The sequence below is a fragment of the Alligator mississippiensis genome, chromosome 1 (assembly GCF_030867095.1).
Source record: "Alligator mississippiensis isolate rAllMis1 chromosome 1, rAllMis1, whole genome shotgun sequence".
NCBI classification, from domain to species: domain Eukaryota; kingdom Metazoa; phylum Chordata; order Crocodylia; family Alligatoridae; genus Alligator; species Alligator mississippiensis.
In genome coordinates, this window is record NC_081824.1 from 96175719 (window position 1) to 96188802 (window position 13084).

At 46.4% G+C, this 13084-nt stretch overlaps 1 protein-coding gene across 8 annotated transcripts in view; it reads right to left on the bottom strand.

Annotated features, from left to right (window-relative positions):
- CDK19 (cyclin dependent kinase 19) overlaps nucleotides 1-13084 on the bottom strand; it is a 219732-nt gene that overhangs the window by 63964 nt on the left and 142684 nt on the right. For 7 of the 8 annotated variants that reach the window (XR_009464037.1, XM_059732897.1, XM_059732905.1 and 4 more), the window contains 2 exons: nucleotides 9810-9867; nucleotides 6716-6847 (listed from right to left, as the gene is read on the bottom strand). Coding sequence is in view for 7 of the 8 variants with exons in the window: in XM_059732897.1 (XP_059588880.1) it covers nucleotides 6716-6847; nucleotides 9810-9867 (190 nt within the window). In the remaining variant the exon portion in view is untranslated. The remainder of the gene's footprint in view (nucleotides 1-6715; nucleotides 6848-9809; nucleotides 9868-13084) is intronic. The other variant, XM_059732902.1, reaches the window with a different exon arrangement.

Sequence of the window (13084 nt, forward strand, 5' to 3'; positions counted from 1 at the left end):
CTACATCAGACCAAAGGTCTATTGAGCCCAGTATCCAGCTGTTACAATGGCAGGAGTAGATGCTCTAAAGCAGCATTTCTCAACCCATGGGTCGCAACTCAAAAGTTGGTCACAAGAATATATAAAAGGGTTGCAAACAAACGTTAAAAATGGATCAAACAACTTTAAAAATGGAGAAAAATGTGGGGAATGGTGGCTTTTTCCCTGCAGGCTGTCAGAGTTCCAGCCTGCAAGGGGCTGCTTAGGGCCCCCCATGCCCTTCACACACCCACCCCCTGCCCCACACAGCAGGGTGGGGTGGGTGCGGGGCAGCGGTTCAGGGATGAGAGGCACTGGGTCAGAACTGGCCAATGTTTTCAAATGGGTCCTGGTACAAAAAAGAGTGAGAACCACTGCTTTAGAGGGAGAGCACTGGATTGGGTGCAACTAGAGCAGTGATTCTCAACCAGGGTGCTGCAGCTTTAAGATCCTTTCAAGTGCAATAGTGCAAGTTAGCACCATTAGGTGTGCAAACATGATTCACAAGATAAACCCAGAGATTTCAAATAGGAATCCAGAGTGTTAAAAACATTCTGATCTGTTGTGGTCTTTGTGAGTTCTTTGCAACATATGAATTTTCCTATTATTTGTATGTAGTCAAAGAACGAGTGAAAGCTAAGAGCTGGCATTTTTTGGAGGGTGTCTTGAATCTAACAAGGCTGAGAATCACTGATCTAAAGTAAACCATCTCCTTGTTCATTATGCTCCTCAACATCCCCCATCATTGGTATGGGCAAGAACTAATTAAAGTATCACAGCTGAAACAACAAGAGCATGTTACACCAATAACAGGAGGTATGCTAAGATGTTGGAGAAGGGGGTGCATGTATATGCACTTCATTTACCTGGATCAGCAAATAGTTTGTCACCTATCAATCAGCAATACCTCTGAATCAAGATAATTTCCTACTATTGTGGCAATATGTCACAGAACACTAGATAACCAACAGTGGTTTGATTCCAGTAGATCCTATTTGGTCAAAAAAATGTTTTAAAGTTACAGGCAGCTGTGATGGCCCCCACACAGCTGTTGGGCAGCTGGGAATACACTGACTCACACCAGCAACCTAGGCAAGCTCCCTTCCCACAGTTAAACCTCCTATACTGTAGGTTGTCCTTAGAACTATTTATATCAATTCTAAGTCACTGGGCCTTCTTCCATGCAGAGAGAATCTTGAGATGGCCATTTAAACCAACATTATAGTCAGTTTATACAGTTACAGAGCTATAGGGATTGGACCAAAACTAAGGATCTAGCTAACATTTGTAACTGATATGGAACTGTAAATAACATTTACTCATATGCCACAAGCGAGTTTCCCCCAAATTTTCCACAAACATTACCAATGCAAAATTGGGGTGGTGTTTTAAGAGAACAAAATAATTTCCACACCAGACTGGAGGCATAGGGATGCTGGAATGGTTGCCAGGGACCACGGGTGACTGGTGCCTCCTAATACTGTGGGGTGACCTGTGGCTGATTGCTGACCGGGGCAGAGGGAGAAAAAAAATTTGCAGGGACCATGTGTTTCCTGCTGCTGGGCAGGCTGGGCAGCGAGGCATATGGCACTGTGCTGCACCCCTTTCAAAGGCTGCAGCGAGGCATGGAGCAGGCAGAGCCCAGCTCACTTCACAGCTGCAGCCTACCCTTCCCCATACAAAGATCGGGGGGGGGGGGTGGAGAAACATGCCCCCCTTGGCTCCCCAGTGCTATGACTGCAGGAGCCTCCAGGCTCTGTTTGTCCCATGACCCAGCCCGCCCAGGGCTCTATTCACTGTGAATGGGGCCCTGATCAGGCTGGGTCGTGTGGTGATCAGAGCCCAGTGGCTCATCCAGGGCCGCAAAGCATTGGATCCACGGGGCTGGGGGAATATGCTCCCCCCCCCGCAGCTCCCCCGCACTGTGCACAGTGACAAGAGCCACTGGGATCCAACTGCCCCATGACCTGACCTGGCTGGGACCTCATTCTCCGTGAATGGGGCCCCAGCCAAGCTGGGTCATGGGAGAATCCCCACAGTGCAGCAGAGAATGGGGCACAGAAGGGGGTGAATGATTTGGCCCTGCCCCTACCCTGCTCCCTCCTGCACTATGGGGGTCTTGATTTCCCCCATGTCCCCCAAGCCCAGAAACTAAAGGAAGAAAAGAAACCTTACCTACCTACCTGCCTGCTCTGCTGGACCAACTGCGAGCCCAGCATGCCCCTCCCCCCTGCTGCAGCAGCCTGCAGCTGGGTTGTCCTGGTGTTTGGGGGGACTGAGCCCTGTTAGCCCCACCCCCTTACCCCAGCAGCTAATCGCTGCCACCAGCTTTTCACTGGGGGGGGTCACAGCCAATCTCAGGGAGTGCATGTGGACCCATGTGCACCAATGCCAGGGGCCACATGAATCAGGAACAAATTTGGCAGAAGTTGGGAGAGGGTTAAAACTTGAGCTATGCAGCTTGCAAGGAAAGAATGAGTGACACTGAAGAGTGAACTCTGACTGTCCTCCATGCAGCCTGTATTCAGCCCTGATTCTGGAAAAATCCCGCCCCCCACACTTCTGTCTTTCCCAAAACACGGTTTGTGTCTTATTTGGGGGCATGTGGTATGCAATAAAATATGGTATTACACTTTATAACTCTTTATTCTTTAGAATGACCCCAGTCCTGATGCAATTCCTTAAAAGGGCCAAATGCCTCTTCTCACAAATATTTTCAAAAACTTAAGAACTTAAGAAATTCACTATCACTGGTAATCTAAAATGATACTTCTTGTTAAAGTTAGTATTATTTTCTTTCACAGAATTTTGCCATTGAAATGCATCTATCTCTTTATATAATTTTTTTTTTTCATAGATATTAGGGCTGGAAGGGACCTCGGAAGATCATCGAGTCCAGCCCCCCGCCCAAAGGGCAGGAAGCCAGCTGGGGTCATAGGATCCCAGCAAGATAAGCATCCAGTTTCGTCTTGAAGGTGCTCAATGAAGGCGCCTGAACCACCTCCAGTGGCAGGCTGTTCCAGACCTTGGGGGCTCGGACAGTAAAGAAATTCTTCCTTATGTCCAGCATGAAACGGTCTTGTAGTAGTTTGTGACCATTCGACCTCGTCATCCCTTGGGGCGCTCTGGTGAACAAATGTTCCCCCAGATACTGATGGTCACCCCGATAAACTTGTAGGTGGCCATCAGATCACCCCTGAGCCTGTGCTTTTCCAGGCTAAAGAGCCCCAGGGCTCTCAGCCTAACATCGTAGGGTCTGCTTCCCTGACCTCTGATCATGCGCGTGGCTCTTCTCTGGACTCTCTCAAGCTTCTCCACATCCTTTTTGAATTGTGGAGCCCAAAACTGGATGCAGTACTCCAGCTGCGGCCTCACCAAGGCTGAGTACAAGGGGAAAGTGACGTCCCGGGATCTGCTTGAGAAGCATCTATGGATGTAAGCCAGTGTTTTGGTTGCTTTACTAGCCGCAGCATCGCATTGCAGGCTCATGTTCATCTTGTGGTCAATGATGACCCCCAAGTCTTTCTTCCATAGTGCTAGCCAACATAGCACTGCCGAGCCTATAAGGATGCTGCAGGTTTTTTTCCCCCAAGGTGGAGAACCTTGCATTTATCAGCGTTGAACACCATCAGATTCTTGTCCGCCCAATTGCTGAGCCTGTCCAGGTCAGCCTGGATCACCCGCCTGTCTTCTGGTGTGGATGCTTTGCCCCAAAGTTTGGTGTCATCGGCGAACTTGGCCAGTCCGCTTCTGACTCCAGTGTCCACACCATTAATGAAGATGTTGAACAGTATGGGTCCAAGGACAGAGCCTTGGGGGACCCCACTGGTCACAGGACACCACGATGAGTGACTTCCATCAATTATTACCCTCTGGGTCTGACCCCGGAGCCAATTTTCCAGCCAGTGGATCGTGGAGGACCCAAGGCGACAATTGGCCAGTTTCTCCAAGAGGCGATCATGGGACACCAGATCGAAGGCTTTTTTGAAGTCAAGATATATGACATCAATCTCTTCTCCCTTGTCCAGGTGATAGGTCACCTGGTCATAGAAGGAAATGAGATTGGTCAAGCAAGACCTACCCGCAACAAACCCGTGCTGGCTATCCCTTAAGATGTTGGTGTTGGCCAGTCCATTAAGGATGGCCTCTTTAATAAACTTTTCTAAGATCTTCCCCGGGATAGAAGTCAGGCTGATGGGCCTATAGTTAGCCGGATCCACTTTCCTCCCTTTCTTGAAGATAGGCACCACATTGGCCTTCTTCCAGTCTTCGGGCACTACACAAAGCGCCAAGAGTTTTCAAAGATCCGCGCTAGAGGCTATGATGCTCGCCAGCTCCTTGAGTACCCTGGGGTGAAGATTGTCAGGGCCGGCTGACTTGAAGGTATCCAGCTTCTCAAGATGTTCCTTCACGAAGTCAGCATTAATGGAGGGCAGGGGATCACCCTCACCCGGACTTCCCAGCCCTGTAGCAGGCATGGGTGTCCCATGGGGCTGATGAAAGACCGACGCAAAGTACCTATTTAATAGGTTGGCTTTTTCCTGGGCGTCAGTTGTCAGTTGCCCCATCTGGTTCAGCAGGGGTCCAATGTTGCCCCTGCTTTTCCTCCGGCTCCCCACATATCTGAAAAAGGACTTTTTATTGTCCTTGATGCTCAGAGCTAGCTGGAGTTCAGTTGCAGCCTTGGCTTTCCTGGTCTGCTCCCTACAGGACTGGACCAGTGCAGAATAATCCTCCTTGGAGGTGACTCCCATCCTCCATCCTTTGTAGGCCTTTCTTTTTAGCCTCAGAAGATCTGCTAGGTCCCTGGAGAGCCAGGGGGGCTGCTGTGCCCTCTTGCTGCCTTTCCTCCAAGATGGAATAGACTTAGTTTGTGCATTGAGGATCGCTCCCTTGAGGAGCAACCACTCTTCTTGAACTCCCTGTGGTCATGATCCCTTAGGGCCTCACTGACAAGCCTCCTGAGCTATATTTTATAATATAGCATATTATTAAGTAACTAAGCTGACTAAACTGACTATAATTGAGATCTTTGTTCTGAAAGTAATAACAATTTCTTCACTGTTTAATACCCAGTGTGTAAAGGATGTAAGCAAAGGATAATAATAATTACTGCATGAATACGAGGTACCTTGAAGAACACCAGATAACACAATCTCACTCTGTGGAAAATATTTAAACTTAGAGTAGACTGTTTTCTCTAGGGAGCAATATACCCCAAGTATTTTACTAAAAAAGTTTTGATAGTCCTTTCCTCGCTTGTAATTCATTGTATACTTCAAATATGTTCCTATCACAAATATATTGTAAAACATTATTGCCTTGTTACATCTTGATAGTAAAAAACAGTTGAGCTTATTAAGTTTCTATCATATTAGAATGTAGTATTTTTGATTAACAATCTTCTGGGATCTATTCTCATATTCACAGAAAGTTTTTACAGGCTCCAAGTTTTTTTTTAAAGCAGCAGTAATATTTTAATCAGTTAATTTATCTGTATAGTTTAACTGATAGAAGGCATTATTTTATCCCATAATGATCATATTTTACCTGAATCCAAGATTACTCTGAATTTAAGATGAACAACCAAAAATGTAGATTGTAAATATGGAAAATTAATAAGTTTGTTATAGATTTTTCATGTCTAGAAATTAAATTCTCCCCCCATAACCCTCCGCCCCCACTGGGATGAGCAGCAACAGCAGAGCAGGCAGCAGAGGAGTTAAGTGTCAAGATCCTGCCCCTTGCCACCTGTCCCCTGCTCCCTCCCATGATGCCTGGACACCCCATGTCTGCCCCTGTAGTGCTTGTACCCCCTCTACCCACCCCCACCCATCTGCTCATCCCAGTGCCTGCCCTCCTTCACCTACCCCTGTGTACCACCCCCTGATGCCTGCCCCTCCCACCCCCACAGCGCCTGTACCCCTGGGCACCTCCTCCCCACCAACTTGCCTCCCCACTGCCTGCCCCTCCCCACAGAGCTTCCACCATGCACTGCCTCCCCCTTGCTGCTTACTCCCTTACCTTTCTCCACCAACACCTTGCAGCTCTGACACCTGCTGGGGCCCAATCCAGCAAGGGCAGGGAACATGAAGCATGTTGCCTCCAGCCCCACCCCAGCCACACAGAAGCAGCAGCTCTGTGCTCCCTGACTGGACTGGGACCCCAGCAGGTGCCAGGGCTGCAAGGGGAAGGTAAGAGGAAGCAGGGAATACAGGCTTTGTGGGGCAGTGACTGTGACTCCAACTCTGACCCTGGCCTTAGAGTCAGAGCATCAGCTGCTGCTTCCCCCTCCAGCGTGTACTCAAATCCAATACAAGGGGCTGTCCCCCCATCTCTGTCGACCCCAGCATGTTGAATGGGGGGAAAAAACCTCACCTTTGATTCAAGTAAAAACAGTATTACATTTCCTTGCAGACAGAAATGAAAATCACTCTCCTGTGACTGAAGCTCTTCAAGGTGAATTCTGCATATTCTCAGACAGTGAGACCTGTGTCTGTTAGAATAGCCTTGCATCCTGTCCTCACTGTTCCTGCCCCAACACTGACATGTCTTCTGCCTCCCCATGCGTCTGACCTGCAGACCACCCAAGGCCCAGCAAGCTCCACTGGCCAACATACGGCAACATCATATTATGTAACCTTCAAGCTTATTTAGGAAATGTATAAATATACCACTTCCCTTCATAGTAACTTACCAATGGCCTTCGTGTAATGCCTGGCACCAAGTAACAGTTCTGGAGCTCTGTACCAGAATGTCACCACGACTGGATCCAAATCTGCTAATGGTTTTAGAGGTGAATTGAACAATCTGGCAAAACCCATGTCAGCTGGAAAATGAATATTAAGACTCTTATTTGACTGTACATAATGGATCATAAAATAACAAGAAAAGTGCTGCTATTGCGTTATCTCTTTATTAGTGGAAAATATGACCTAATGAACACCGACCATTACATAGTCACAGTTAACTAGATACCTAATTGAATTTCTTCAAATAACCCTGGCCCCAATTCATCACTAAACACTTGGAATAAATTTGTCCCATTTAAGTGGCTTCATCATGGAACTATAATACAGTACACAAAACTGTAGTACAGTACTACTATTGTCCAAATGCGCTCTGGAAATTATGCAAGAGACAAGGATTTCTTACCAACTATCAGACCAGTTATGGTTTTATTGGACCAACTAGTTGGAATAATGTTAGACAAACTTTCAAATGCAAGAAATTCTTCATCGGTTCTCTGATTACAGGAAGCCAGAAACTGCTCAGGGTAATTTTCTTGCCCCAATTAAGTTTATGCCCATAAAACTAAAATGTACTTTCCCCTTCCCCTTTTTAGTGAATTAACTGCTTTTGAAAGCTTCTGACCCGAGAGCTCTTGTGACTGACAGCTATTTATCTATGGAACGAGACTAGAATTATCACAGTATAAACTTCCTTAATACTAACTTGGAGAAATCATTTCAAGAGGCAAGAAGTTAGACCAGTCAGTGCCTTGACAAAGCATTACCCACTGACTTCAACTAGCTCTAAGAGTAAGAAGACTTTAAAAGTAAAAAGATTGAAAAATCGGCCACTAAATTCTGTCATAAGCAATGAATGCCAGTTAAAGGATATTGTTCCAGAGATAAATTTGGAATGCAATCAACTTGCGTAACTCAAAAATGATACAATAGTACTAAAGATAAGGAGTTATCTAGGCACATACTTGTTAATAATGATGAAAAACACGAGGAAGGAATTAAAAGTGTGAATTCTGAATAAACACTCCAAGGTGTGGACTGCTTGGACCCCGATTGTATTCTATATTTTATTCTATATGCCCAGAGCATGCAGGCTGTAGATTGTGGCTCTGCCCCAGCTCTGGACCATGCTGTTACCGTGCAAGGAGTTGGGGCAAAGCCACAACCCGCTACCTGCATGCCCCTGCCTGGAGCATGTAGGCTGCAGATTGGTCCTGGCTCCAGATCACGTTGTCACCCCTACAACATCCCAGCCTAGCTCCAGAGCAGCTCCCTGCCCTGCTGTGCGCCCTGCCAGCACTGCTGGGGCCGGTCTCTACAGAAACCTTGGTCCCATGCTAGCACAGCGCAGCTGCTGCTGGAGTCTCCACAGAAACCGGCCCCAGCCACCTGGGCAGGGGTGGCTGGGAAATGGAGACCACTGCTAGCCAGATCTAGCCCGCAAGCCAGACTTTGCCCACCCTACCCTACATAGTGAAACTGACTTAACTAATTTTAACTAATTTAACATAATTATTTCTCTGCAGTTCTTTAAAATATCAAACATTTTAAAGTACTTTTCTAGAAACTGCCTACACAATAAAGTCAAACATTGTTAAATTCAGCAATTTGGAATGCAGAGTGCCAGACTATACTAAGCAAGACATTTTTCTAGTCAAGTAAACTATTGTATTTTCTCACATACCACATCCCCCCAAATAGGACGTGCACTTCGCTCAATAGATCATCGAGTCCGACCCCCTGCATAGGCAGGAAAGAGTGCTGGGTCTAGATGACCCCAGCTAGATGCTTATCTAACCTCCTGTTGAAGACCCCCAGGGTAGGGGAGAGCACCACCTCCCTTGGGAGCCCGTTCCAGACCTTGGTCACTCGAACTGTGAAGAAGTTCTTCCTAATGTCCAGTCTAAATCTGCTCTCTGCTAGCTTGTGGCCATTATTTCTTGAAATCCCAGGGGGCACCTTGGTGAATAAAACCTCGCCAATCCCCTTCTGTGCCCCTGTGATGAACTTGTGTCAGAGTAAGTCCTCCTGGAAACAGTGTCCAGAAAGTGTGGCATCCCAGGAGACAAGTCTGAGTGAGGCAACAAGACTAGGCCCCAGACCCTTGCAAAAGCACTGGCAAGACTAACTTCTTCACTGCAAATAGCCCTTACATAAGCTCCAGTAAATAGTATTGTTGTTTCCATACAATAAGCCTCATGATACTACAGACCACATGCAACAGCTAAGCCAGTTCAATTGCAGCTAATAGTTACTGCAGCTGTGAAATGTTAACAGGGGACTCTGCCCCTTCTTGCTGGGACAGAGAAGTAGGAGCCATTTTGGGAGCCATTAGAGCACTGTTTCTGTATGTTTCTATTCAACCTGGCTTCTATTCCTGCAAAGAAAACAAACAAACAAACAAAAAAACCCCAGCTTTTCTGCTTAAGACAGCCCCAGTTTTGGAGAACTGGTTTTGAGGGAAAAGGTGAATGTGGTATGTGAGTAAATGCAGTACCTCCAACTGTCACCAGTGCTAAAAAGTTTCATAATAGTTGCAGGAATTCCTAGGTTGGATGGTATTAATAAGGTAATGGGTAGACAATTTATTCACCCTATGGTATTGTGCATGATTTATCCTGTGGTAGGTGAAAGCAAAACTCTAATAGCTTAGCCCTCAATCCTTTCACTTACCTCAGGACAAGTTACCAGTCACCTTGAAGTAGCCAGTTAAGCTGCATGTACCTTAACATGCCCATAGGGAAATTTCTATTTGTGTGCAGGCAGTCAATTGCTGATTTGTGCTGAAGAATCAAAATGTTTATAGCTCCTGCATTTTATCTCATCTAATGGACCTACAGATGCCATTATTATTCATATACATGTCTACACTATTTTTTTGAAAACTGCCAACCTCTTAAGACTCATTGACAGAGGTCCACAGTTTGTCATGTTGCATACAGATTCCTTTAAAAATAACATGGATTTTACTTTACATTATGTCAAATAATATTTTTAATTATATGTTGCACAGCTAATGAAAGCTTTATTGAAAAGCATTACCTATTTTGACTCTTCCTCTTTCAGGACCTTCTCCCATTACCAGAATGTTTGCTGGTTTCTGGAAAACAAAAAGGAGAAATTCAATTGACCAATATCGCATGATGAATACCCACCAGAAATCTCCCCCTCCCGAATACTTTTACCAGACACCATCTACAAGTATAGCGCGATCAACCTCTGTCAATACCTGAAAATAAGGATCAGGTCCCAGCCTTGGGACTCAAAAAACCAAGGCTAAATGTCTAGCTTCGTATGTAGTCAATGCGGAAACATGGGATACCTCCAAAAGACAATTGAGAAAACTCAGATGCTGAGCACGGAGCCATGCACAAGTGACCATGAGGAAACACTAAACTGGAGAATGTGTCTGAGGTCCAGCCCCAGCTGACTCAGGGTTATAGGAATCACCATCCACCCAGTCAGAATGGCCAAGTGCAATGCATCTAACCGACAGGATACATCTAATTTTCAGCCCAATTACCTAGTTGTCAGAACATTCACCCAGGAAGTGCGAGACCAGGGTTCTGGGCTCTCCTCAGCCTGAGGTGATTCAAACTTATGTCTTCCATTTCTCAGCAGTGCCCTAACCACCTGGCTACATAATATTCTGGGTCAGGGTGCTCTCCATACCACTTGTCAAAGCTGGACTTTTTTTTTGTTTGCTTGTTTTGGATTTAGGCACCCATAATATGCTAAGTACTCCTGTAGATGCATACAGTGCCCCTCTGGATCCCACTCTATCCCTGCAGGTTATCTGACTGCATGAGATTTTCTCAAAGTGATTTAGCAGAGGATGCAATCATCAGGAAGGGTGTCAATTTTAGCCCACAGTTATTTGCCTAAAAATAAAGCATGGGCTTTTCAGTAATCTAAAAGATGGCAAATACAATGTTTGATCTGTGGTCACACACAAAGCCAGTTCTTTCACCTGGAATGGAATATGCCATTTAAAAGGGCAAACTTCTGCTTTAAATATAAAATGGGCAATAGCAAACACTGTCTAAGTTCAAAGCATCTGAGAAGTTGAAGTATACAGTACAGTAGATGTATAAAGACAGTTATTATGTAGGTATATTCAAAGTAGCTATCTCAAATGGAAAAGATGCAGAGCACTGAATATCATTTATTATATATCTGTATATTAGCAGCACATACTAAATAAACTGCTATCACAAGCTGATACCAGAAGCTAACATTGGGTTTCTAGTGGAGATCAGGCCCAACTTTACTTCAAACTCCTAAATAATTTCATAAAGTGTTAAAATATTGTTTCTAGCGAGTCAGCAGGATGTTGGTAGTATCACGTAATCTGCAGTTTGTGGCAATATAATACAAGGCTCCAATTCAAAAGCGTGTCCAAAGAGCACATTGGTCTAACTATCAAGGCAAAACTTGCGTGGTTCAGTGATTAATGGAAGACCCCTTGAAAAAATGTCTTAGCAAAAGAGTCATTAGAAAATATGTCACTTTTACTGTATTTAGTATTTAATCCTTTTCATCTCTGTGCATCTACAGTGTAGACATTCTTAAAGCATCACAACTGCAGAGTGCTCTAACCAAAGTACAGCATTAGCTAGATGATGATTCTTATTTAGCCTCTGACAAAGACAAAAATACAAATGCATGTTAAGCAATTTTCTTTAGGGCAAATTTTCACCTCTTAGGCCGCGCCCAGACAAGAGAGAATGTGCCTGCTGTGACGTCTCAAAGCAGTTTGAGATGCTGCAAGAGGCATGTTAGGAATGAAAAAAATGTTCCCTGAGCTGCATATTTGCAGTGTGGACTCTAAATTTGATGCCAGGAAATCCCGGTATAAAACCCAACCAACCAAACAAAAAAACCATGCCAGAAAAAAGATGCTCAGGGAGTAACCCAGGAGTGTGCCCAGAGGCAACCAGAGGCTGGGTCCTCCAAGGAGACACTTTGGCACCCAGCCAGAGCATCTCTATTGCTTCTCCGTGCCCCTGCTGCTCCAGCATGCTTCCTCAGGCTGATGGGGCAAATATTAGTGGAGCAACAGTGGCTTGGACCCAGACTCTGTCCAAGGCAAGTAGGGACATGCAGGTAGGGGAGGACCCACTTGTGGGGTGTGATGGGCTGGGGCAAGGGGTGGAAGTGGCAGCTGGGGTATGTGCATGAGAGATAGGGGTTGGGGGTGGAGGACTGCTCTGGATAGGAGAGGCCACCAAAAGTGGACTTGGAGCCCCCTTTTCCCCCTACAGCAGCCGGGGGGGGGGAGCGGCGCAGCCTGGAAAGGAAGGGGCTTGCCCAGCTCAGTCCCTGAGCCCCAGTCAAAGGCTTCCCAGGAACACCATGAGGATTGCTAGGGCCTGGGCACAGATGGCAGAACAACAAGAGCTGGCACTGCTAAGCACCACAAAGCAGCAGATGGGTGGGACAGCTGCGGCTGGACTCATGTTCAGGTGTTGGGACGGAGCTGAGGCCGGGAGAGAGCTGGTGGGGGCAGGCAGGGACTGAGGGTCAGGAGTCAGGGGCACCGGCAGGGCTGTGGATTGGAAGCAAGAGGCAAGGGTAGGGGCAGGACACTGGCATATCAGCGCTGCTCAGCGCCCCACATACTAGTGAGGGAAGGGGGCGAGGGCAGCTCTGATTTTTCTATGATAAAAAAAACCCAAAAGCAAATGCCAAAGTGTACAGATATTTAGAATCTATTTTATGATGACAGAAGCACTAGTAGGCTTCCAAACTGCTTTAAAATCGTAAATAGATCAATAAAACGTTGCCCAACTGATCTCTCTAATTGCAGTGGCGTTTCATTTTAATCATGGAAGAACACAAATTTTGGGTATTTTAAATTACAGAATTTGGGTTTTTTAAATCAGAGAATCTGCAATTTTTAAACAGGGTACACCAGGATTTCTGCTAGTGAGGCAAGTGGCAGGACCCAGGCAGAGAACTCCATGCAGGGCCAGCAGCGGGGACCCAGCTGGAGGGCAGATGAGGTGGCTGACATCCTTGCCATTTGGGGCCAGGAGGACACGCTTCAACAGTCTGAAGTGCACCACTGCAATGAGCACATCTTACGGGCAATAGCTGTCCAGATGGCAGAGTGGGGGCACCAAAAGACATGACAGCAGTGCCGCCTGAAGGCTAATTGTGCAGCCAAGGCCTGCTGGCACCTAACCCAGAGGTGCAGACAGCTCTGCTGCAGTGCCCTTATCACAGCCCAGGTGGCTGTGCAGACCCCATCTGGGTCTGGCAGGCGTACAACCATAGGGTCGCAGGTCCAAGGGGATGTTGTCGTAGGTGGCAGC